This window comes from Rhipicephalus microplus, unplaced genomic scaffold (genome assembly GCF_043290135.1).
Source record: "Rhipicephalus microplus isolate Deutch F79 unplaced genomic scaffold, USDA_Rmic scaffold_21, whole genome shotgun sequence".
Classification (NCBI taxonomy): Eukaryota; Metazoa; Arthropoda; class Arachnida; order Ixodida; family Ixodidae; genus Rhipicephalus; species Rhipicephalus microplus.
Window position 1 is genome coordinate 5,825,940 of NW_027464594.1, and position 27,288 is coordinate 5,853,227.

General features: G+C 46.2%; 2 protein-coding genes across 3 annotated transcripts in view; both read left to right on the forward strand.

The window, feature by feature from the left end:
* LOC119169933 (sulfotransferase ssu-1) overlaps positions 1-17,805 on the forward strand; it is a 29,907-nt gene extending 12,102 nt beyond the window's left edge. Inside the window, exon 2 of the mRNA XM_075883763.1 lies at positions 16,824-17,805. Coding sequence (XP_075739878.1) covers positions 16,831-17,790 — 960 coding nt within the window. The 5' untranslated portion in view covers positions 16,824-16,830 and the 3' untranslated portion in view covers positions 17,791-17,805. The remainder of the gene's footprint in view (positions 1-16,823) is intronic.
* LOC142785324 (3-beta-hydroxysteroid sulfotransferase-like) overlaps positions 1-27,073 on the forward strand; it is a 58,968-nt gene extending 31,895 nt beyond the window's left edge. Inside the window, exons 1-2 of one of the 2 annotated variants that reach the window (XM_075883764.1) lie at positions 22,883-23,070; positions 25,499-27,073. In XM_075883764.1, coding sequence (XP_075739879.1) covers positions 25,522-26,481 — 960 coding nt within the window. In that variant the 5' untranslated portion in view covers positions 22,883-23,070; positions 25,499-25,521 and the 3' untranslated portion in view covers positions 26,482-27,073. Of the gene's footprint in view, positions 1-22,882; positions 23,071-25,498 lie in introns of those variants that run through there. The other variant, XM_075883765.1, reaches the window with a different exon arrangement.
* The last annotated feature ends 215 nt before the right edge of the window (positions 27,074-27,288 follow it).

Consider the following 27,288-nt stretch of genomic DNA (forward strand, 5'->3'; position numbering starts at 1 on the left):
TTACCTTTGTAAATAGCTTGTGTACTACAGAGAGCAAGCTGATCGGCCTGTAATTCTTCAAGTCCTTGTCATCTCCTTTCTTATGTATTAAGATGATGTTAGCGTTCTTCCAAGACTCTGGTACTCTTCCCGTCAGGAGACACCTCGTAAACAGGGTGGCTAGTTTTTCTAACACAATCTGTCCTCCATCTTTCAGCAAATCTGATGTTACCTGATCCTCACCAGCAGCTTTGCCCCTTTGCATGCCCTCCAAAGCTTTTCTGACTTCTTCTATCATTACTGGTGGGGTGTAATCTGGGTTACTGCTAGTTCTTATAGTATTAAGGTCGTGGTTGTCTCGGCTACTGTACAGATCTCTGTAAAACTCCTCCGCTATTTTAACTATCCCATCCATATTGGTAGTTATTTTGCCTTCTTTGTCCCTTAGTGCATACATCCGACTTCTGCCTATCCCAAGTTTCCTCTTCAATGCTTTGACACTTCCTCCGTTTTTAAGAGCGTGTTCAATTCTCTCCATGTTATACCTTCTTACATCGCATACCTTACGTCTGTTAATCAACTTCGAAAGCTCTGCCAGTTCTATTTTGTCTGTTGTACTTGACGCTTTCATGATTTGACGCTTCTTAATTAGGTTCTTCGTTTCTTGGGAAATCTTGCCAGTGTCCTGTCTAACTACCCGGCCTCCAACTTCCACTGCACACTCCGTAATGATACTCGTCAGCCTGTATGTTGAGACAAATCGGTGGTCACTAGAACGGCGACGTCAGTTGACAAGGGTCCCGTATGCCACCAAGGTGCTTTCCTATGTCGACCACCCAGCTCGTGCGCTCTTGCAGGATACATCAAACGCCCTCCTATTTTTGAGGCGACCATCAGCTACTCTGAAATTTTGACAGAATTTCGTGCCGCCAAAGTTACAACAATCATGGATGTGGAGACGCTTACTAAAGATGGAACAAATTGCCGTGCGAGAAAAGCACACAAACGCAAATACAATTTGGCCCCATATAACCATAATTACACTCTTTGAAAACTAGCTATCTCCTACCATCCACCCTACTAAGTTGTAACGTACTCTGCTGATTTCATACTACTTTCATGAAATACAACTACCTAAATTCCACGCAAATGCAGCCTGAACCCACGAAAGGTAATTGTGCGCATTCTCCATTCTCTAATACTTAACGTAGTCGTGAGTGCCTACTTGTAGGTCACTCTGACGCCAACAAATCTCTCGCACAACAGATCGAACTGCATTTTTATACATCCGTGAAATGTATTTCTAGCCTCAATGTTCGGTAAAGCGTAACGCTTTTCTCAAAAGATCACCTTGATCTCTGAACGCTCTCTAAAATAACAAAAAGAAATAACCCTCGTATACTAGCCCGCTCGTTAAATGAATGAAGCTTCATGCCAGCCCATGTTTTTAAAGAACGCACAGGACTTTGCCGTGCGCCCTAGCACGACATCATACTGTCATTCAAAGAGCGCTAGCCTACACACACGCACCTAACCAAAGGTCATATCCTTATAACCTAGGCACTACTCTTTCAAATTTAGCGGGTGTACCAAAACTTCATTTGCGACTTACGTGCTCTTGTCTCAAAGAAAAACTCATTGCACGCAGTCGGTTGACTGATGCGGGTCACTGCCTCTGCATAACGCATAACAGCTTAGTTTAGAGCCTAACTAAAAGCTTGTACAATACTTACAAAAAGTCTAGAAGAGAAAAACTTCCACTACACGAACTAGCTGGGGAGATGACAAAGGAATACCGCTTTAAAACCAAAAATAAGCAAACAAACATGCTTCTAAGAAGATTTCCTTTGTCAGACTCTCCAGCTTACAGTTGTCGTTCTCTCTTCAGTCGTACACGCGGCGGTCGCGGTCTTGGCAGATTTCGAGAACGCCCAGTGCAACAACGTGCACGTGCTACCAGCTGAACGGCAGCGTTACGCCTCATTTGCGATTTCGGCTGACCTCTGTCAATCTGGAGGAGGGGATACGAGCAATGCGTGGGAAAGAGCGTCGGTGTCCTCTTTGTTCTAGCTGCCGAGCGGTGTTTAGCTATTGTGGCCTTTCTTCTAGGACCATGACGACACTCTTTTCCACGAAAAGCTCTAAATCTCCATCTCGCCTTCCGTCTGGAGGACTCGCGCTGTACACTACCAGTTCGCCGCTTGTGCCTTACTGCACGAAACAAAGACCTTGTTGTTGAACTGGCCGAGGATGTACTCTTCCGTCATCCGCCCGACTGATTGCTACCTCTTCCATGCCTTCGCTTTATCGCTCGCGTACGCTTCCCTCTTTTACGGCAACGCTTGTGACCAACCGTTTTCTTACAACTAGGAAATTGGCCTCGCGTTGCGTCATCGGTGGCTTTACAGCTCAATGGTGCACCATGACACTTTCCGTGGACGGAATCGGAAGACTGGTGCTTTACACGAGATTCTGTTTGCGAATCCGCTTTCTTTGTACTTTCCTTCCAGCGGCTACGACGCATGCAAACCGAGTTTGACGCCGATGCAGAACCCCTAGTTCTGTTCGCTACGCTCAAACGTGTCGAGCCTTTCTTTATACCCGTAGTGCATTTTGTCTCGCTCGTAACTCTCCGACGTCACCTGCGTCTGCGCGCTTTTTGCGAGTTGTTTCCGAGCTTTCCGATAGCAACTCACACTCGTGAACCCTCTCACAGCTTTGGTCAGCTGTCTCCGTCACGCAGTCTAAATGATTTTTCAAAAAAATCACCCATTTCACACTCTAGACTGGCGGACAGCTTGACACTCTTGGGAACAGTGCAGCTGCCTTCCCTCAAACACTCTAGCTCGCATTGCTGGGAGCTGCCTACAACCACACTGTTCTTCTCACTCTCTGCTTTCGATGCTGCTCCTGAGCTTTCTCCGGTTTCCTTGCCTACTACCTCATTTGCAAGCCCCACCGTTGCGACAAACACAGTTGAGGTCTGCACCAGCTTTTCTACAGCTATCCTAGCTGTTTCGCTAACATTTAACTGGCACAGCACCTCGTCGCACACGCTCTGGCCTTTGTCGGCCTCTCGCTTTGGAGTAGCATCTTTCGCAGCTCTCGCAATCGGTTCATCTTCGAACCTGCTGCGCTCTTCACATGTGCTAGCCTTCTCGATAGCTCCGGACTGCACCTCACTCACTTAATTATCGCACTTTTCGTGCGCTACAGTTGCAGAGGGCTGAATTTTCCGCCTCATTGCCTCGATTTTCTGTTCCAATTGTTCGAGCACCAAGGTGCGTGCTCGATCACGCTCTTTTATATCCCTTTCCCATGCCTCCCTTTCGCGTTCCTCTCGTTTCCGATCCTCTCGTTTCTGATCCTCTCGTTTCCGATCCTCTCATTCCCGTTCCTTTCTTTTCCGTTCTCTTTCCTTTTCTCGTTGCTTTCGTTCTCGTTCCCGTTCCTCTCTTTCGCCTTCCTCTCGTTTCCATTCCTCCCGTTCGCGTTCCTCTCGCTCCCGTTCCTCCATTTCCTGTTTTTCAAAAATCTCTACTGCGTTTTTAATTTCGTCCTCACTGGCTTTTTGCGAGATCAGCCTCCTAATCGCTGTCCTGCCCATTCCTTCCTCTATTTCAATGCCTAGATGCTTACTCACAGCCAAAAGTTTATCTCTTAGCATTGCCTTCCACGACATGATTGCCGTTGTACTTTGGTCCTGCATCTCACACATAATTAGGTGATCCCTACAACTCACAAAAGGTAATCTCCCTAATCCACACACAATCCAGCTTCTAATAAACTCACACAATTGAAGCCTGGAAAGTCAAAGCAAAGACCAAGCACTCACCACAGCACAGCACCATGTCCTGAAGTCCATCTCACCACTGCCAACCAGCTGTAATGGTTGGGGAAGGAAGATCGTTCGCTGATGATGGCATCCCACCGCTGCCACCAGTTGTTAAGGTTCGGAAGGAGGAACGCAGGTCGCTGGAGGATACGAGAAACAAAAACAAGGTTTATGACATTATGTACACATATTTACAGAAAAGGAAAAGTTAGTGGTTTCACAAACCACGAGCGTGGTGGTTGAACGTTCCAAAGTTCAGAGCAACGTCCAGCCCTCTGCGGCGTCGTTTTATGCCCTGTCAGGCTCCTCCTCTCCGAGTTGAACACCAATCACGCACACACAGGTGAGGGGGGCGAGCATGCACGGTCCACGTGAAGACTGCACTGTGGTGGCGCCAGCAGGGCTCTTCCTCATCGTGTGTGTGCCGTTTGTCGAGAGTTCCCACGATCCTGGCCGCACACTTCAAAGGGTCCACCGCACAGCTCGCCCAATTAGCGGGGTGATCTGCGGTGGCCGTCACAGTCTCTTTCAGGAAAACGCCGTCCCTGTTGCCCTCTTTCGTCGTGGCGTCGCGGCGACACGACGTCTCCTCCTCCGGCCATCAGGGACAATGCCTGGTGGGCACAGGCAGTCGGCCGGTCGGCTACTTGACTGAGGATTAAAGAAGCGCCGCTCCGCCGTCAGCTCTGGCGCCGGCCACAGCAGCTTCCCCGTTGCCAGTGGATCACCGAGATCATCAGGCACCACTGCTGCTTGAAAGGACGACAAAAGGGTCCGCATTTGAGGGACGGGAACTCGCCTTTGCTTGCTGCTTGGTCTGGATAATTGCTCAAATCTTCGACGGCGTCTGTCAGACTGGGCGCCGAAGGCATTGAGAGCCTCACCAGTGGATCGGCTTACGCACAAAGGCGTCTGCTCAGACGAATTTCCAGACCAGACTTAACAGTACTGAGTATTATACTGATGCCTCCAAGTCCTCGACAGTCACATGTGCGGCACATGGTCCCGCTTTCTCCTAATATAGAACAATGAACGAACATACCGGCATATTTACTGCAGAACGATATGGCATACTTTTAGCTTTAAGGCACATTTTAAAGGAGAAAGAACCAGCCTCAATCATATACACAGATTCTCTGAGTGCAGTGACTGCACTGTCCTCCACTAAGATACTCAAAAACCCAGTTACTAATACACTTATAAAAGGCATCACGTCAGCCCGCAAACCCAGGCTCAAAATCACGCTATGCTGGATTCCGGGAAACTGCAACATAGATGGCAATGAGATAGCGGACAAACTTGCGAATTCAGCTGCACTGCGCCCATCAGTTGACGAAGACAACATGCCGTATAAGGATCTGAGGCCACTCATCAGAAGCCGAATGCGTCGACAATGGCAAGAAGAATGAAACGCAGCAAATGCAAAAAACTGCACTTAGTAAAGCCAAGAATAGGAAGATATGTGACTGAAAAACGTAACAGGCACCAAGAGGTTGCATTGTACAGACTCAGGATCGGTCATACACATGCAACACATTCGCACCTTTTAAACAACTCTCCGGTACCATATTGTGCAAAATGTGGTGATGCGCTGTCTGTCATTCACGTTCTAATTATCTGCCCGTACCTCGAACCAGAAAAACTATGTCACTTCCCAAAGCTGTACAAATGACACATTTCGCCTCGCCCGCAATTTCTTGGAGACGATCCCTTGTTCCCCCCAAAAGTGGTCTAGTGTAGGCTTCCTACAGTGTAGGCTTCCTACATTCCATAACATATTCTCACTAATCTCAGCCTCCTCTCAATCTTGAGGAAACCGCTGAGAATTTTTTATTAAATGTCGTGAACCACGCACTCCTTGTCCTGACAAGGACTGTTGCCGACACTGCATTACTTTGTAAAACCTATAAGCATAGCCCGTTTTAAACCCATCAGACATTCTCACTACACCTATCTTTAAGCCCTATGCTCCACTCTTTTATTCTTGCAACCCTGAGTAGACTTTCTATAATCAAAATGGCCAAAAACGTGTGTTTGGCGATGTTTGGCCTGAGTTGGCCTTGTGATACTAAAATGTACCATCATCATCATCATCATCATTATGACTACATGATACGCTCATGATGTGCTCGCGGCCATTTTGTTAGCGTCACATTAAGAAATTTGGTATTACCATACGTGAATGGACGACATGGGTAAATGAAACATCCAAACATGATAGTCACGACATGCGTGTCATGTAACAACATGACTACATGCCACACGCATGATGTGATCGCGGCCGTTTTGCTAGCTTCACATATGCTAAACTGTATATTACGTGACGTCAATGGATGATGATGGCATGTGACTGGTGCAAATGTGATAATCGTGAGATGCGTGTCATGTGAGAACTTGACTACATGCCACAGTCAGGGTGCCAATACATTTCGACGTGACGTGGTACGCTTGCTCACCGGCGTTCATTTCGTTGCGTCACACCGGCGTTGCCACGTCAAGCGCCGGTCCTGCCATATACTCGCAGGCTGCACCACGCTGCGTTGCTTTCACGCATGCGCGTTTCAGTGCGTTCGGCGTCCCTCCGTCACGAAAATAGGCAGATGCAGTGCTGTCTGGGTAACGAAGTGGGTGTGAAATGCAGCATGCCGTCTCTCGCGCCGGTTGGCATCGGTCTGCGCTGACGGACGCTGGCCGCGCCGGTCGCACCTGGCGTCAGACTATAGAGTCGTCACATTTTGCTAACTTATAGCGGTGCTGTGCCCAGCGTGCATGTGCGTCAACGTTACTTTGAAGTATATTGGGCCCTTCATGATGCCCTCGCGGCCGTTTCGCTAGCTCCACATATACCTAATTTGGTGTTAGTGACGTCAATGGATGACGAAGGTATATGACTGGTGCAAACATGACAATCATGACACGCGTATCATGTAAGATCATCACAGAATACCACGTTCATGGCGTGCTCGCGGCCTTTCGATAGGTTCACATACACAAAATTTGGCATCACGGGACGTGAATAGATGACAAAGGTAAACGACATATCCAAACATGACAATCATGACACAGAAGTCGTCTACGGCATGAGTTACCTCCACCTCGTAACATTAGGGTGATTTAAAAGTGGCATATCAACCTTCCTCGTTCGTGCTTCGCATATCATCGATTCCCACTCTACGAGGGATCTGGCAATTTTTTTTCTTTACAACCTTTCCAATAAAGCAGTGTTTAGTAGCACCTGTCTCTTCCTCTCTCATGGGGTCGTCTTTCTTAGCACCACAAGTAAGACGTGATTATTTATGTGCTGTAATTTACTTCATTCCTGGCTTTGGCAGCTTTCATATTTTTTTCGCCTAGTCGAGTATACCTGCAGCCGCACGAGATCTCAGAAGAAACGCGGCTCCTACAAGTCGAGTAATACGTTTACGTATTTTGCCCGGCACGCAAACTCTGCCACTTTCCAGTTTGTACAATATTACTTGCTAAATTATGTATTTGTAGATTTTTGGAGCAGACGCTTGAGTGTACGCTTACCTATAGCAGTTGTTGCCGCTTCATCAAGTCTTGCGCTGGATCAAACAAACAATCAGGGTCTTCGTGCATTGTCTGCCGAAAGCGTCTTCCTGTCGATTTCATTCATTTCGCCTGTTTTCAACAGATTATTTTCAACATTCCATAAGATTTTAGTGCGGAAGGACCACACGGCAGTGCAGCACAGCACACAGGTTACCGATACAGAAAGTATAAAAATTTATATCATACCCACGAAAAAAAAACAGGGGACAGTGTATTCATCCTAAACGTGTACAGTTACCCGGAATTCACAGGGCACAGACTTTGAACTCTCTTTAAGCGCACGCTTACCATAGCGGGCAACCGAGTTGTAATAATAATCAGATGAGATTTTAATGCCCCCCTCCTCCATTGTACACGGGATTATAAACACGTTCAGCCCAAGGGCAGGAATCTCTGGCTTGACTCGCCGCTGGAAGGCCTAACACTCATCACTGACTCCACAATACCCACTAGGCAAGGAAATAGTGTCTGTGATGATACCACACCCGGCCTCACTTTTATAAAGAATACGCAATCTGCGCAATAACTGAATACACAGCAAGACCTTGTAAACGATCATTCTATCATTGAAATCCAGCTTTTTGGGGGCCCGCCAAACACATGGGCAAACAGCTTAGGCTAGTTGACTGGGTTAAATTCAGAAATATATGATAGGGCATCACATAAATCATTACAAATATTAACCAATGGACTGCTAATCCAAAGCAGGATATCTCAAAGGCAACAAATATAGTCCCACCGGAAGCTAAGCTTGAAGTTCTGGACAGTAGGCTATTACATATATTGGAAGCCAAACAAGGGCTGCAAAAACGCTGGAAAACGCAGAAATATAACAGAACACAAGGAGAAAGATAGCCACACTTAAAAAGGAAATCGAACAATATGCACAACAGCTTTGTTGCCAACAATGAGAAGAAATTTGTACCACCATGGACAACCAACTGAGCCTTGGCAAAACGTGAAATTAACTTCGACACCTCCTTAACACAAAAGACACAAAAACGGTACACAAAAAAAATATGAACAAAATTCTACATGTGTTTAAAGGCACAGAAAAAGACTTTCTCAAGGAGGTCGCGCTTAATTACATATCCCAGGCACCACCATGTACTAAGGCCGATTACGTCGGAGTGCCAAATCATGATCTTGATGAAGAATTGAACGAAGCCGAGATACGAGCAGTTCTACACAAACTAAATACTACGTCGGCACCGGGCCCTGACGCCTTTATGAACAAAACACTGCGAGACCTAAAAGATACGTCCATTGTCAAATTAACAGACTTCATTAACGAATGCTGGAAACAAGACCACATACCGCAGCACTGAAAAATGGCGCACGTCGTGCTTATACCTAGGCCATGCAGGCAAACGCTTACAGCTTGAAAATCTCAGACATAATTCACTAACTCCCTGCCTTGGTAAGGTAATGAAACATGCCTTACTGACCCGATTGACTAACTACCTATAGGACAACAACGTACTCCCATGTGCAACGATAGGATTTCGGAAAAATCTCTGTACACAAAACGCCATGCTACAATTAAAACACCACATCATAGATGACCTTAGCCGATCAACTCGAGCCATCCTCTGGCTTGATCTAAAAAAGGCATTTGATAATGTCACCCACCAAGCCATACTGAATCATGTCAGTAACTTAGGTTTAGGGGAGCGGACGTATAATTACATCCGGAGCTTCCTAACGGATAGGCAACCTAAAATCGTTGTAGGAGGCCTTACATCCGAGGAAATATCTATTGGTAGTGCAGGGACACTCCAAGGATCAGTGATATCACGTATGTTATTTAACTTAGTCTTAACTGACCTCCGAAGTGGATTAGAAAAGATAGAAAGTTTGCCCCACACAATGTATCCACATGATATTACTCTGTCGGTAAGCAACGGCAGCGATGGGTCAATTGAACAACGTTTACAAAAAGCAATCGATACCGTAGAGCATTACCTAGAAGGAACTGTTCTCACGTACTCAGTCGAAAAGTCTGAGCTGCTACTATATAGACAACCATTAAAAGGCCGACCTTCCAAGCACCACAACACACATGCCTACACAGACATACAACTTAAAACACGAGATGGACACACCATACCCATTGTTGACAAGATAAGGGTACTGCTCTTAATGATAGAGGCCAAAGGCACCACTGGGGATACGTTACGCAATATCGAAACGAAGGTTTCTCAAACGATGCAGCTAATCAAAAGACTTACCAAGAAGCATAGCAGCATGAAAGAGGCAAATGTCATAAAGCTGATCCACTCGTTTGTCATCTGCCACATTACGTATGTTTCTGCGTACCATAGATGGTTCACAGCAGAAAAAAAATGAAATTAAACAGCCTCATAAGAAAAATCTACAAACAAGCGCTGGCGCTCTTGCAAAGCACAAGTACAGAGAGGCTGTTAGAGCTAGGTTTACATAATACATATGGAGAACTGATAGAGGCGCAGCGTATTGCACACTACGAGCGCCCCTCTAAAACAGAGACTGGTAGATACATCCTGGAAAAATTAGGCATCACTTTCTACACACAATATGGCACCAAATGCGACATTTCTTGCGACATGTGGGCTAAGATCACAGTTCCTCCTTCACCTAAAAACATGCATCCCATGCACAACGCAAGTAGAAGGCTGGGCAGAGCCACGACGATGACAAAGAGCTACGGAAACAACAAAGAAGCGGTCTTCGTAGATGCCACCCGTTACAAACACAAATTCTGCTTCAATCGTGGCTGTAGTTAACTACAAGAAACAATGCAGCACCATTGATTTGATTGATTGATTGATTGATTGATTGATTGATTTTTGGGGTTTAACGTCCCAAAACCACCATATGATTATGAGAGACGCCGTAGTGGAGGGCTCCGGAAATTTCGACCACCTGGGGTTCTTTAACGTGCGCCGAAATCTGAGCACACGGGCCTACAACATTTCCGCCTCCATCGGAAATGCAGCCGCCGCAGCCGGGAATCGAACCCACGACCTGCGGGTCAGCAGCCGAGTACCTTAGCCACTAGACCACCGCGGCGGGGCACAATGCAGCACCAGTCTGGCAATACACACGAGACGTGTTGAAAGGGCATAGGAGATAGCTATAGCTTTGGCCATATTACAAACTGACGCATGTTATATAATCAGCGATTCACAAGCAGGTGTACGCAACTTTGCAAATAACAGAATCTCCCCTGAAGCTCTGCGTATTCTTAGAACAGGCAAAACCAACCAAGGCGGCAGATTTGTTTACATTCTCTGGTTCCCAGCTCACATACCCGACACCACGGAAGATATCAACCCTAACGAGGTGGCACACAACATAGCTCGAGGACTCACGTTTCAGGCTGCGACAAATGGTGATCCCTCGTCAGAATTTCTAAATGTGTGGGAGTTGAAGGACCGAATGACAACGTTCAATGAAATTACGAAACATTAAAAATTACAGAGGCGTGTTTACCCCCTCCTCATCATAAACTCAATAGGGCACAGTCTGTGCAAAGGCAACAATTACAAACCAGATCCTATAGCAATCCAGCGCTACTACATGCTATGTATCCAGAGATCTACGCAACCGCTCAATGAAAAGATTGTCAGGCACGAGCTTCCTTAGAACATATACTATGGCAATGCCAGAGATTAAAACCCAGTAATGAGAACGCGGCCTCCTCCAACGCCCTCCGCGCGCGTTGGCTGGCCGTGCTGCTCAGCTCAGCCCTGGATTAGCAGCTATGGGCAATCCAGTGGGCTGAGGAAGCCGCTAGGAGGCAAGACCTTCTAGCCGACACCTAGGCGGGAGCCCAGCCATTTAACACGCTGGATACAAAATAAAGTTTATTCCATCCATACACCCATAGGTTTTTTCCTGATTCGATGCAAACGAGAATAGCGGTTTCGTCTTGTTTCGACAGTAGTTAAATATTTGAAAGTGCATTATTTAAGCATCAGTGATTTTTGTCTGTACTCCACTCACAATGCACTGATGACGACCGTCAGCAACCGTGTTTAATGCCAATTCTCGTCGCCGTCAAGGCGCCTTTTATACCTCAGTTCTCTGTAAAGTTTTCTACATATGTCTTGCGAGTTGATCGCACTTCATTCATACAAAATTCTTGATATCAGCGCATCCCCCAAAACCCCACTCTCTGTCATCATCTTGTGCATTTTCACATTATATCTTGTTGTCTCTGTCACTCTAAATAACCGCAGGTGGTTTGTCCTACACGTCACGGGGCGTGCCGAAGCCTTTTTCTTGAGTAATGCAAGCTAGACTACTTCCTTTCTATGTTTGAGTAATGTAAGCTAGACTACTTCATTTCTCTGTTTGCTCTCACTTTTCCTCTGCTGTCTCTCATTTTTGTAACATAATTGCTGGGGTTCGCTGCATTAGAACCACGATGTGATTATGAGAGACGCCGCTATGGAGGACTCTAGAAATTTTGACCACATGAAGCTCTCTAACGTGCGCCTAAACGTTAGTTCAAAGGCCTGAAGCATTTTCGTGACAGCGGCGGCCGGGATTAAATCCCGGGCACTTTGGGTAGGCAGTCGAGCATCCTAACTACTAGACCATTATAGCAGGTGACCCCTCAATGAAATGTCCCCATTTTTTCCACCAAATCACGCGGTGTGGTCAACTTTTTTTAGGGGTGAAGCTCCTTAAGGCGTGGGTCTGTCCATCCTTGACGTATGTATGCAGCCACCTCTAGTTTAGTTCTTGAATTGTTTACTAGGTGGCGTGGCTACCTCTAGTTTAGTTCTTCAATTGTTTACTAGATGGCGGGGAGCGTTGTAATAAAATCCGTTCGCTGTTGGCGCATGCTCGGAGTTGCCCAATCGATAAGGCCGCTGAGCGGCGGCAGCGCGTGCTCGCAGACAATATCCCGATGTGCGAGACTGCGAGGCAGAAGCATTCCGTCAAGCTGTGTGACGCCGCCACCAAGATCCTGCCGTACGAGAGCGGGAGGCCGAAGCGTGTCGTCTGGCTGCGCGACGCCGCCGCCGAGATCCCAGCGTTCGAGAACCAGAGGCCCAAGCGTCACGGGAACGGCGCGAGGACCCTGCCGTACATATACACACACAGTGTTTCTCACGTCTTTCTTGATGATGTAGTGGGCAAACTTTCACTGAAGAGTCACGGTTTTACCGATGATTTCCCCTCAGGAGCTTCGCCCACTCATCATCATTCACCCCGTGGATATGCTGTGATTTTTTTCTTGCTTGCGGTCTGTGCTTGAGCTGGATGCGTTATATTTGTCAGTATACAGTAATAGCACGTGTTTCACTGAAACAGGAGGCATAAACTTTGTGTCGTGACTTAGTTATATCTGCCGTATGCGCTTCAGTCTGCCCCAGTTCCTCGGCGATTTTTTTTTCGTGAGTCGACTAACCTATATGTGACTGGTGATTTATCTTGTCTGCATCAACGTCAGCCCTTTGCCTTTTCTAGCTTGCAAGCTAAGCACAAGTGGCCGGGCTGGGTTATAACCGCGATAGGCAACTTCGTTGCACCATGCAAGAGATCTAACTGGTGCAATTACTAATAGTGGGTATTCTATATATCTGAATTTCTAGGAGCGCAGCTCCTTAGACTTCTCGCACAATGTCCGTTGTCTCCCCTCGTGCATCTGTTCGTGCGTGCGTAAGTCTGTCCATCCATCGGTCCGTACATATGTGCGTCCATCCGGGCATCGTTCCGTCCATGTATCTGTCCATCTGTCCATTGGTCCGTCCATGCGTCCTTTGAACTAGTTAGCCACTTCAACTTTGATAACATGGGCTTTACAACCTAGCTTCACTCCATCATCAGCATTCACTGGATCGGCTGCCATTTTTTATAATGGCAAGAAATTGTTACACTTTGTATACACGAAGTGCCATATCTGCTCCCTTACTTCTCTCGCCATTGGTGCTCCGTTGTTGTGGTCACGCCTGACTTTTCAAAGTATGTGAAACCAACGCACCCACTGAGCCGCTTTTGGGACGCCAGAACAACCTGGGTGATGCCTCAAGCTTAATTTAACGCGGGTATTTTGTTCTTTAGATCACAAAATTACATGATAATAATGTATGCGGCTATTATCAAACTGGAATTGCTATTCTTCACTCAAGTTTAAGAAATACTCGCTAATCGGACTTTTTTTTAGTAATAGGCAATGCATATTCTATTCAGTGACATTTCGAGTAGTATGTAGGTCTGGCGTGATCTTTGCCTTTGACTCAGTAGAATCTTATGATTACTTTTCTCTGCAAATACCCTTATGTTTTGCTTGTCAAATCAACTCTGAGTACCTAGCGGTCATAGGACATGAGTTGGCAGTAGAGGGACTCTGACGGTGCATTAAAGCTAGAGCATTAGAGAGCTCTTTTCGAACAAATTCTGGCGTCAACGTCGGCGTGGGCGTCTTTAGTTGTGAGCGAAAATGTGCGAAAAATTAAAAATATGGAAACCAGGAAAATGAAAAATGCTTCCTAGTCCATGTGAGAATCGGAACCAGGACGTTTGCGGCATAAGCAGGTGTCACGAACCTGCTTGCAGCCACGCATCTGCTTGCAAATACAGTTAAAATAACTTATCTGCCTTGAATTCAACGAAAATGTATTTCATGCTTTAAAAACACGCGCATGTTTTACAATGCAACGTCCTGTGTACAGTATTCTGAATACGATATGTAATATCTCAGTAATATTGGGTGATACAAGCGTACATTGCCATCGGGCGTCTGAGCATGTGATTATCATAACGACTTCTTGGTTTAAAGCTAGCTACCCATTACAAAAGGGGCACACGTCACCTGTTTCCTCAAGAGCGCGTAGTGAATTCATAGCAAGTTCGAAAACATTTTACCGGCATCATTGCTCGTGGTGTAAAGCATGCTACCCAATACACAGAAAGCCGCCATATGCGATAGCATCAGTGATGCAAGCCACTTTCAACTTTATCGATCACAATGTAGTAATCCAAAATTTAAACTTCTTGAGTAACATCGAACGTTAAGAGGTATGCACTAAGTGGTTGAAGAACGCACTATAGGGACGGGATATCGCTATCCCGTTTAACTCCTAAAGGGGGTGTTCAAGGTCCCCCTATTTTGGACGATTTTGTAACACGCATTAAGCCGGTAAATCAAGCCCGAAGAATGATTCGATAACATATTTAAGCTATCCCCACCAAGGGTATATTTCATTACGAGACACTTAGGCAACAGTTAGTTCAAGAAATGACTTCGAAGCGACCGTGGCGTGCTGAAGAGCCCGACTACGTACAACGAGAGGACGAGAAAAGTAATGGAAGCTGCAAGAACACACTGAAACAATGGAAACCCTTTGCCAACCATGTCATGCCTTTGATGCACAATTTGTATGAAGCTTAATATCATACCCTTTGTACACCCCAAAACCTGAATAGAAATATTTAATTTTTTATGTATTGATTTATTTCGTGCATACGTTGACCATTTATAAATAATGAGCCTTCCTAATGGTCGACTTTTCCATAGCCTGACCGTCAAAATGACATTGATGAGACAAAAAAGTTAAGCAGTACTAGCAAGTCACGTTTCCACAGAACCAAAAGAAATCCACTCCCTCTCTTCGCTTAGAAAAGAAAGAAAGACGCAAGAGGCAAAGATGGGTGGCGGCATCACGCTGAACTTGTCGCAATACCTAACCGTCACGTCACCGACTGAGCCTCGAAGAAAAGAAATGACGAAGCTGGTTTAAAAACAAACAAGAAAAACAGGAATTTTGAAGCCGCAATGAAAAGGAAAACGAAGGAATAATAACCCGCAGAGAACCTGTCGTAAGTTGCAACATAAAGGCAGTATTCTACTGTCCCGCTCTGACATTTATAAGGAGTCAGAAGCGCTGTTAACAGTGACCATAGCTTGGTAGGCTGACGTCTCATGAGGCGGCGATGCTGACGAGGTCACAGTCACCGAGGCAACGTGCCCGCCAGTCACTCGGGGCCTGAGGGTACATACGGTAGGCTTTTTGGCCACGCAAGAACCATGACTGCTCTCAAACTTCACTCGAGGTGTCGCACCAGCTCGTTCCCAACAGAGAGCCCCGCACAGGCGGTTATGCCCTCCATGGGTGGTTTAGGACCGGAGTTGGGGCTAGGACACCAAGTACATGACCTGGTAGAGTCACGAATAGAACCCCTTGAGGCCGCGTACCTCCGAGTACACCATGGGTCACTGGAGCGACCTGGCCTTGTCGGACTTCTCGCGTTCGGGTCCGGAAGCCGACATTGCAGCCATGTGACTTCAGCAACCTTCGCTCCATATTGTTCCAACCCGTTCTGCCTTCGACTCCGTCTGCTTTTTGTCCGCCTTATACTGTTGTTCATAACGTCTTCGGATGGGTTTTTTTTTCCCTCCAAGCCATCTTCTCATGGGTCATTCTACGAACATAAATGACACCATGCTGCAGTATGAGCGCCGGACGTAAGGCGTGAAGTGGAACCGATAGCCACTCTGGCGTTCATTTTCTTATAAAATAATAAATTCATTTCGGAGAGATTAAAAAAGGGCTGAGGTCTACCTTTTCATATGTTATTGCAAAAATACTGAAGAGCAAAAAACAAAAAGATAACCCCGACCTTCCCGAAGAGAATCGGGAGAAAATGCGAACGCATTTCTTCCGCACAAAGTATACAACGTAGTATATTTAATGGTGTAAGTTATTGACGAGACGAGAATTGATCACCATTTATTCAGACATTCATCAGACAGCGAATGGTCGACCAGTGAGGCGTGCGCTTCACACCTTGTGTATATACGTACGAACGAGCGGACGAGAAAGTGGGCGCAGAGAGGAGACTGAGAGGGAACGACAAGAGAAGGAGCAGCGAAGCACTGGACCTACCCACTCCTACGCTCTCTCCGCACACACAGGAGCTCCACTAAGCTCGCGCGATACGAGCGCCCTCACAAGCCAGAGCACGCTCCTCCTCTCCACTCACTTTCCGCTACTCCACCCGCGTCACCTGCTCCGGTTGCTAGAGTCGAGGATAAGCGCGCTCCCGCAGCTATTGCTATGGAAGAGGGAGATGACAGGGGAGAAATAACACGTGCCGGCACGCAGACGCCGACATACGCCGACATGCCCCGACTAAGAAATGCATTCGCTTTTAAAACACAAGAGTTGGGACAAAACACAGGGACACGCTGACCTTTGTATACAGCGCTCGTTATTGTCTCCTTGTGGCATCCGTGTGTTTTTGTGGTGCAATTTATTATTCTAAATAACTTTCATTTATCAGTCTTTATTTAACAAATAGGTATTGCACATAAAGGTAATTTTTATAGACTTCGTTGTCGCTTTAGAAAATAATCCTATGAAAAAATACTTGATACGGTCACAAGCAGGGGGAACGTCCATTTACAATTTTTTACATCACATTGTTCTATGGCTTGCAGAAAGACGATGCAGAGGAAACGTCCAAACTACCAAGTGATAGATGGAGTTGCGAGGTGCCCTGGTATCACTCTAGACAAGCTAAGCGAGACACTCGACTTCAGGGCCAAAGAGGGAGACCTCGTCCAATCAACGTTCCCGAAAAGTGGAACGAACTGGCTTATGTACATCACGCACTTAATCCTCAGAGAAGGAGAACCGATGACAAAGTACCAAGATTTTTGCAAGGAATGGCGCTTCATCGAGTACATGAACATCAAGGACTTCACCTCGCGTTTGCCTTTGAGGACGTTCGTCACGCACTTCGCGTTGGACAAACGCATGATGACCGCGGAAGGCAAGTACGTATACATGGCACGCAATCCATGGGACCTCTGCGTGTCCTTCTACCACATGGCAAACACTCTGTACATGTACCATTTCCGAGATGGCACGTTCGAAGATTTCGCCGACACCTTCGTAAGCGGCAACTTCGGCTACGGAGACTATTTTGAACACGTAGCCGCTGGCTACGCTCTTAGAAAAGAACCAAACGTGCTCTTCTGTACCTACGAGGAACTCAAGAATAATACCCGTGAGGTGGCATTGAAGTTGGCATATTTCTTGGGAGAGAAGTACGGCCGTGCCCTGGAGGATGACGAGTCGCTACTCCAGAAGCTCTTAGAGAGATCGCAGGCTGACAACATGCGCAAGGTGGTCGTCCTTGACTTGACCGGCAAAGACAACCCGCAGTGGAATGACATGCTTTCCCGTAGGAGGATCCCCAGCGGCGAAGCTCACACTCCAGATAGGGACAAGTACGCGTTCGTAAGAAGCGGTAAAGTAGGAAGCTGGAAGGATTACTTCACGCCCGACTTGCTGCGGAAGATGGAGAACCGTATTCTCGAAGTGGAGAAGAAGTCTCCCGTAATGGACCTCTGGAAGGACATCCGTGCCGATGCTATTAAACTCATTCAGGATACCGAATAAACAAGTAAACTCGTTCACGTGTTTTAATATTTGTAGCTTTCATACACTCTTATAGGCGCAGCTCGGTGAACACACTCATCAATCGACTCACTCTGACTTATACAGAATCAGATCGTGTCATGAGTCTGAGTGTATCAAGATGAGTGATATTTAGCTTGAATCCGAGCGAATCATATAGAAGAAACTTTTCGTGATTGTGAGTACGCGTGAGTCCAAAGCTCAAGGTATTCCAGAGAATGGCTAGTTGAACAAGTTGGTACTGATCCGTAAGTGTACTGCTCAAACAACTGGCGGAAACACGAAGTAGATAAAAAGGACAGACAAGCATTTGTCTGTCCTTTTTCTTTACTTCGTGTTTCCGTCCGCTTTTTGCGCAGTATATTTATGGAGTGAGTTCCACAAGTTTATTTTTTTTGCGCTGTGCACTTATAGAGTGAGTTCCACAAGTTTTTTTTTTTTTGCGCAGTACCCTTAAGGATAATTTCCACTTTTTTTTTCTGCGCGGTACACTTATGGAGTGAGTTTCACGGGTTTCGGTGACTTATGCTTACCATAAATATTTATTTATTTATTTATTTAGTAAATTGAAGAACTCCCACAACCGAAGCCATTATTCCAAGGGTGAAAGAATATAGCTTCATGCAAAAAGAGCAAACAAGAGAGAAGGCAAATTAATTTTAACATAAAGATAGGCCTCTCAACCACAAAACTTCTCCTTTGTTGGCACCTTTTCCCATTGGCAATTTACCATCCCTAATAGTATGTCCCACTTCGTGACTGGCTGAAATATAAGCTCACAAAAATGTTTTGTGACAGTCCTTGTTGAGAATACTGGTACTGAAGACCATGCACGCTGCTCTACATGTTAAAGATCCCCGTTCAGCATTGATGAATTCATTCTGGCAAGATATTCTGGTTGCTCATGCCACAATAAAAAAAGAGTTGTTGACTAAATCTCTTTGACAATTCTGATTGACCACTTTCTCAGAATTGTCTTGATGGACATATTCCATGGTATATCTTGTTATCCTCCTGCTTAAAAGTCACCATCCCAGTCAATATTTAAGTGTAATCATATTAGAGGTAAACTTATAATTCTTGGCAGCGTATGGAGGAGTGCGGTTTTTCACAACTTTAAGCCTATAGGAAAAAAATTTAGGCCCGGATCAGAATGTTACACTGCATATGTCGTCGAAAGACGATAGTCTTGCGTCTGGAGAGAGTGAAAAAAACGTTTATTTGATGTTCTGTGCAAGAAAGTTGGTCAATGGTATTCTGAAGGCGCTGCGTTAGTGCTTCGAGCGTGTAGCGGAGGTGAACGAGCGCATCGAGGCACGTTAGACACGAGCGCGATCTGGCAGTTCGAAAACGAAGGAAGGCGTGCGCGCCCGCCGAGAAAGACGCGCGCATGTCTCGGAGGTGATGAAGTGTAGAACGCAAAGCAACGGGCCAGTGCCACCGTGTCGGCTTAGCAAAGCGTTGGAAACACTTACCTTTTTGAGCATCGCGATACTGATTCATAATCGACGCACGCGTATCGTGATGAACCGGTATTATATCAACTGTTGCGTAAAATTAGTTATTGGGGTTGTGCTCACCTCAACGTACTTTTTGGTTGGCCTGTTGGCAGTCCGCTTCATAATAATGAAATCATTATTCAAGGTAATGGCCGTCCAATATTAGGCCTAAAATTATTATTCCTAATATTGCTAGTGAATGTTTGCTGAAGAAATGGCGACGCCATCTAAGAGGACGATGCAAGGCTGCTGCTTCAGGACTACCAGTACTGTGTCTATGGCGCATTGCATTGGGCTCGTTAAGTTACCGCACTCCAAACTCTGAAGATGCACACCCGAGTGCGCTCGGGTGCGACATCTGCAGCGGAGTGCATCTGAGCTTAACCGCGATTTCCGTCGACTGCCTTTGGGGGCCCGACAGTGCGTCGGCGGCGGTGTGGCGTTTTGCGGCAGTAGAAACGAGTGGGGAAAAAAGCCGGAAGCACGTTATTGTGGTTTTTCTGTAAGCCACAAGAGGCGCACGCTCTCGTGCACCGTCTCAAAGTAGGAGCGCGGAGAGTACGCTCCGTTATTACGCACCTGAAGTCGCTTTTTAACCGTTAGGTTCGTCAAGTTTACAGAAGTGCACTCCGCCATCTAGAGCGCGCTCGAGCTGCTCAAGTTAACGCACCCATTGGCTTAGGTGCTGAGCAGAATCCAAATGGCATGAATGTCCGCTCGAACAAGCCGTCACTCTCAATCCCTCTCGTCGCCGGCGATTTGACAGCAGCCTGTCTTCGAATCCACCGACGAGAATTGATTTGCCTTGCACAGCCACCCCAATGTCTTTTCTATCCGTGGGGGACGGTATACATGTTCTTCGTTGTGCATTAGCTCCAACGACGATAATCAACGCAGATCCACAGGGGTTTATCCTTAATTTCATGTAGCGTTATGACCACGTATAGGGCTTGGTCGACTGTATCATTCGGCTGTATGTATCGCGACGCTGTCCAAACGTCACGGTGCCGCTAGCGCCCAGCGATGCTAGCAGTTTTCCTGAGTGAAAACCGAGCAGTTAAAAATAGCGCGTAGCACTATTTACTATCGACGTCAAAGACAACTCGAGCAGAGCAAACACTATGAATTGTATAGTGCATGCCCCCCAGACATCACCATGGAATGGCGCGCCGCACTGTACTTTGATAGCACTGCCCATGCCCACAATGATGATTGGACGTTGCGCATTGTACCTTGGCTAATAGCGCTTTCCATTGGGCGAGCAGGAGCAAGGGCAACGAGCAGCCAGACCAGAACACGGGGGCCGTGGCGACGTGTGCTATCGTCTCCCGAAAAGAACAGTAACGCTGCTCTGAAAACAGAGCTCATAGCGGACGCGCATGACGCCAAGCGTCATGTGTCTGAACTTTACCGACGTCAGCACTAGGCAAGCGTCACTGCTACCTTCAGCCATTTTGTCACCGCCTGCCCGGTCATAAAACCAGAAGTGACTTTCTCTGCGCTCTAATTACTCCGCCACTGGCGACGAAACACCAAGGGCTACTCTTGGATGCCCTCGGCGCCGAAAAAGTGCTCCTCCAAGACCAATGAAACACAACGCCCTCGCCCCTTCCCGACCACTGGAACGCGCCACAACTCGCGAGAACACTTCGAGCGCAATTAAAATTGATACTGTTCGCCAGATGGAAACCCTTATAGCGGTTGCCATGGTACGTCTACTTCTGCAGCAAAGCACTAACGTGGTTCATGCCCGCAGGAATATTGGCACCACGTTGTGGTGGAATGCGAGCCAATGTTAGCGATGGACAATAAAGATTACGTCATGGTATTAGCTGTAACTCGCTGCCGACGTTACACTGGACACTGAGCTGTAGCCAACGTGCCTAATAAGCCCACGATATGCCAAACATCAAAATTACACAAAGAAGTCGATGCCCCTTAACTTGGCTCGAAGCCTCATAAGCAAAGACGTGGCTCAAAGTCAATATATTTGAAAACCAACAAGTTGCAGCCTCGACAAGTGGCAGTTGCCCAGCCCCTGTTTGGAATTTCATGTCATTCTTGGCGTTAGTTTTCGAAAGTCATCATAAGTAGCGTTATTCGCAGACTGCTACGCAGAATTCACGTTTGCTTCCTGTTTGCCGAAATATATTTGAGTGTGCTGCAGCTCTTATATAGGTTATGGTTAATTCTTTGGGTGGCTTCGCCGTCGTTGGCTTAACCGATAGCGCGAACGAGGACGAAAGAGAGCGAACGCGGAGCCTGTCGCTACCACCAACCATGCTGGCCTCTAACTTCGCTTTCTTGCTGCTTCACGCTCGCTCAGTCGGAGCTCGTGCGCATGCAGGGCTGGCACGAACAGCGGTGAGCGCTGTTCGGATGAACACGCGAGCGCGTGGCCGCGCGGGCGCGCATCATAGCGTAACGACGCATGCGCACACGCAGACACGGGAGCTGCTTTACGTCACCGGCTACGACGCTTGACCGCGCCCTCCCGTAGTAGCAATATAGTCAACTAGAGCTAGTTCAGTATAGTTCAGTATAGTTCTAGTTCACTATAGATCTAGTTCGCTATAGATCTAGTGTATATAGATCTAGTTCGCTATAGATAGTGTTCACTATAGATCTAGTATATATAGATCTACCTCACTATAGTAGCAAAGTGCCAGTCTGGCTTGTCTGTAGTAAAGCAAGAGCGGCGCGCTCGTGTGCGCCTGCGCCACTCGGATTCTATGCGCGGCCGCACTGGCTGTACTGGTGCTCCACAGAGCGCTGCCACGCTGAGCCGTGTTCACCCTAACAGTGCTCACCGCTGTACGCTGTGGTTGACTTGCCTTGTTCGCTTGTAGTTACGGGGCTGTCAGTGTTTCGCATGATTCGTGACGCCTACAATGCACAGTGTCCTGTAGCACTCGAGCACGGGAAGTTTCCACGCTATTATGTAAAGAATGTCATATTCGTTGACAACTGCGCATAGCCAGAACTTCAAACACAATTGGCAATTTCAACATGAAGCTTCGCTGAGAATTCGCATCACGCAGTATCGTGATTTTTGGTGAATTTTTTTTTTAAAATTGCTGGTGAAAGATTTCCTTCTTTCCAAATTTTTGTCATATGAAAAACGTTCGGCAGCTGGATAAGTAGGACATCAGTTACCAACATTCTTTTTTGTCAATTTAATATAACTTACAGTGACAGCAAAATATTCGCAGCTTGTCGTAAAGTTCTCCAGCCTGAGGGCAATAAAGAAAGCTGTATTCTGTATGAAATATAACCTCTACAATATATAGCAAAGCGCACAATGTTCTGCGCACAGGAAATAACATTGGCTGCTATTTTCCAAACTGTGTCGTCTGTCACAGTACCCGAGTTTATTCGCTTAGCGGGCGCTCAGCGTGCCCTTGATGTGACAATCATTTCTTCTATCAACAAAAAGCCACCATTAAAGCAAGAAACGGCCAGATAAATCGCGTCTCGAAAGTGATGGATATATTCAGCTTCATTCCTTTATGTCGCACTATAGAGCGAAAGTTCATGGCCGCTGCTGCTGTCAAATTCAACCGGCCAAAATATTTGTGAGTGAGTCTGCGAGGTAACAATCAGCGTCCCTGCTTGGAGGCCCGTGGTTGACATTGCTAACACCACATGTGAAAATAAAGCGGAAACAAACCATCCCCCTCATCATGTGCAACATCAAAGTTCTGGTCGACAATCGGAAAATCAACTAAAGGCCAGTTAACTTGTTCTGGCAACCGAAGAACAGGTAAGCAGCCATTGCAATCTTGGACGTCAGATGTCAGTAGAGCATGACTCTATTATTGCGAGAAATTGCATTTAGTATATTCGTATTGTTGCCAAATGTGGCTGTTTCTTTGCTGATTTTCTTGAGCTATCTTACTCATGTTCTAAATTGATGCTCGAAATGTTAAAGTGGTCACCTTGTAGTTTCGCGGGGTCGGTTGGTTTTGTTGTTGCTAACAATAAACTTTGGCGTACTGGGCCAGCATTCAAAAAAGGTGCTAACGCTACAGCTGTTCATAAGCAAAAATGTCAGGAAATCCTGATGCCTTGTATCATTAGCCAAGGCAGATGGGCAATAAGAAAGAGCTATTGTTTTAGAAAGTTTTGATATATCGCCCCCTGTTTCCAGGCAGTCTAGCGAAGTTAAGACAATGTGCCACTTCCCAGTAGTTCACTGCACTATCAGTTTCAGATATTCATTTCTACATCACATATGTGCTTATTTCATCTATGGCCATCACATATTACTTCCTCACAAAAAACTTGGAAGGTATTATCTCTAGAGCGGCCTCCATAGTGGTTTCAGCCCATGCCGTTGAAGCCACGCACACCAGAGAGATGAGCGCGCTAAGAACTGTGCTGTCGCTCAAGACACATGCATGGATCCAAGGAAAGAGGTGTTGTCGTATTGATCTCAGAAGCCCTATCAAACAGTGCTGTGCAGTGAACAATGAACGTCAGTTGTAGTTAGTTCATCGCATTGCGTTTTGTCCTTCAGTAAGGCGGTCATGAAATCCAAATGTGACAACAGCATGAACAGTATAAAAGAGGCGTTCGCCAATGGAACAATGATAAGGATTTCGAAAGCCATGACACCTTTTTGCTACGTATCACCGAGGTCATAGATAAAATCGGTTCGCAGGCGTCACGCATGCCAGTGGTCCTTCACTCCTCTGACATTCCCTGTTCAACTAATTCTTTACCACCTTTATTTTGAATGTATTTCTAGTTTGACTTTACGTTACAGTACGAATATTTTCATACCTGTCCATTTCCAAGACCTAAAGACAAGCCCATAGCTTCACCTAATCTCATCACTTCCCCTTACACCTTCAGTTCCTAAGTAACACAATTTTCGCGACCCTTTCATGACTATGCGAGATGACACCGGCAACCTTTTGGTGTTTAGTTTCCCGATCGAATTTTTTGTTTTCGCAAATCATAAATCTAAACCTCATATAAGTTTAAACGATTCAAATTAAAGGTTAAATCTTGCCTTTTTTACTCCACCGCGTCCCGTACCCTTCCTCCATCGGTTGTGTCTCGTACTACAGATTGCTTCTTCTTACTTCACTTTATTCAGATTAAGCCTTTATTTTCCCAATAGTGCTTCTGAGCGAGGTGCAAACGATGAAATATTCTCATGCAGGCAGTATCTGTGGAGCCAACTTTTGGACAAGTGGTCTTGCCCACTTCGATAGTAGATCGGAGCTGCTGCATTGAAGACAGGAACTGAAAACCTTGCAAAACCACTTGTGCAAGGATTTTCCAAGCCTCTATTTCTTTCACAATTTCAGTAATGCTGATGCCACACGACTCTTTTTTGCTATAACTCTTTATTCGTATTGTTGTGAGGAGCCGGGCTGCCGTATGTTGTCGCTATGTAACGTGGTTGCTTGGGCGAGTTGGTAACCTTCTTTTTTTCTTGTTTCTCGTTATTGGCGCTGTTTTTATGATAAGTATGTTGTCAGTTGTCGTATGCTGTGATCGTATGATATCGCCGCGGGCAAAACCTTATTTAGTTTCTGCATAAACTCTCCGAAAATTGTGGGACGATTAATTTATAGGGAATTCATTTTGCAGTTACGGTAAGTTATTTCAGAGTTCATGCGATCGCTGTGGTCGGTTGTGAGTTTGACTTTTTGTCAGTGTTTTCAATGTTGATGCCGACTAAACTAAAACATCCAGATCATAAATAACTGCTCACAATCACGATTTCATATGAAGTTATTTTTTAATCAATCAAACTTCCATATAGAATGACGCTAAACCATCGTTCGCAGGAGTACCTTCAACGTCATTTGCCCACAATCAATGACACCATTCTTACAGCCTGCTCCGTTATATGCTATCCAACCCAAGGTATTTGTTAATTCGGTAAATTAACGCGGTATCCCAAATCAAAATATAACTTCAAAATATGTGACGTCACACTAGCGCACAGGTGCCAGAACTTTAGGAAAATGTTCACTTTATGGCCCCTGCAACCTTCATTTTCCTCAATAAGTAGTGCTTCGACAACGAGATAATAAAAAAACAGGGCTTCATGAGCTGAGATCGCATTGATGAATAGATTCAGTGTCACTTAGAGAAGTAAAACCGCGCTAAAAAGAACCTAATCAACCGTAAGTAGTAAAAACTTAGAAAATATGTATAACGTTGTTGTGTAGCTTTGCAGGAGCACCTGGTGATAATGCAGAGGAGGAGGCCAGCCTACCAATTAATCGACGGAGTTCCCAGATGCATGGGCCTGAATCCCGACAGACTGCGGGAAAGGCTTAACTTCAGGGCGAAAGGAGGAGACCTGGTGCAAGTAACATTTCCGAAGAGCGGAACGCACTGGCTGATGTACATCACGCACTTGATCTTGAAACAGGGACAGACAATCAACACTTATCAAGAGTTCGCAAAAAATATGCGCTTCCTCGAGTACATGGATATCGAGGGCTTCAGCTCGTCCCTGCCTCTGAGAACATTCGTTACGCATTTACCATTGGACAAGCATATGATGACAGAAGAAGCCAAGTACGTCTACATCGCCCGAAATCCATGGGACGTCTGCGTCTCTTTGTACAACATGGCGATCAACACGACCATATTCCAGTTTAGAAACGGGGCGTTCGACGATTACCTCGACACGTTCGTAAGTGGCAATTTCGGATACGGCGACTTTTTCGAACACGTAGCAGCAGGCTACGCACTCAGGGAAGAACCGAACGTGCTCTTCGTGACATACGAGGAGCTCAAGAAGAACACCCGAGAAGTGACACTGAGGCTGGCATATTTCTTGGGGGAGAAGTATAGGCTTGCTCTAGAGAAGGACGAAGCCTCCCTCCAGAAGATCCTGGAGCGATCACACATCGATAGCATGCGCAACGTGATGGTCCTCGACTTGACAGGTAAGGGCAACCCAGAGTGGAAGGACGTGATCTCACGGAGGAAAGTCCTCAGCCCCGAAGATCAGGTTGCACAAGTGACGAACTACGAGTACGTGAGAACTGGAAAAGTCGGAAGCTGGAGGGATTACTTCACTCCTGAACAACTTAGGAAGATGGAGAATCGTATCCAGGAAGCGGAGAAGGAGTCCTCCTTCATGGACCTCTGGAAGGACATCCGCGCTGAAGCGGTTGCACGCATGCAGGATTCTGAATAACAGTCTCGTCTATGGAAGTTTTTGAACTCTTTTCTGTTTATATACACTCTTCCATCGGTGAAAAGTTTCCTTGGTGGCCGAGCGACCGAGACGAGAGGGAGTGGAGGATTGGATCGCAAAACAGAGCATGGATTGAGGGCGTCTCCTTTCTGGACTGTGGCAAAGGAGCACAAAGTACGACGTATGCTGTTGACACGGCCTCGGCAGTTCTTTTTTATGTAGGAGCTTGGTGGTATTACGCATACTTACTCCAATCTAGACGGGATTACGACGGCACCCAAGAACCTGTTTGATAACGTGTAAACACTCGCGTAGTCAAGTACATCCGTTAAATTGAGCAACCAGATGCTTCAAAGTAAAAAAGAATAGTTGCAGTCTTGCTCACAGAATTACGCAGTGAGGAGATGACTACGACAACATTTTTCTGATTTTTACTGCAATGCGTGTGCACCATCGTTTCGAGTTAATAATCGCACTGATAGGAAGAGTAGTTTCTCAAATGAAAGTGAGCTTAAGTAACTAGCACAAGTACGTGCCAATGTTTGGTGAAAGTACAATAAAAGACAAATATCTTTGTCAGTCTCATCTCAAAGGCACATTGTTTTGGGGAGGTTGAGTTCCACTCTCGGCGTGACGAGTTAATGATTGGGTGTATTTCATCGTGGAATATAAGTAATGAGTTTTGTTATATACTTACAGTGACCAACGAGCAACAAACGTCGAATGGCTTTTCGATTACGGCGAGTATGCGCATATGAACTTGTAAGTTCATTTTACAAGTGCCCCTCCTCGAGTACGTGCATTTGG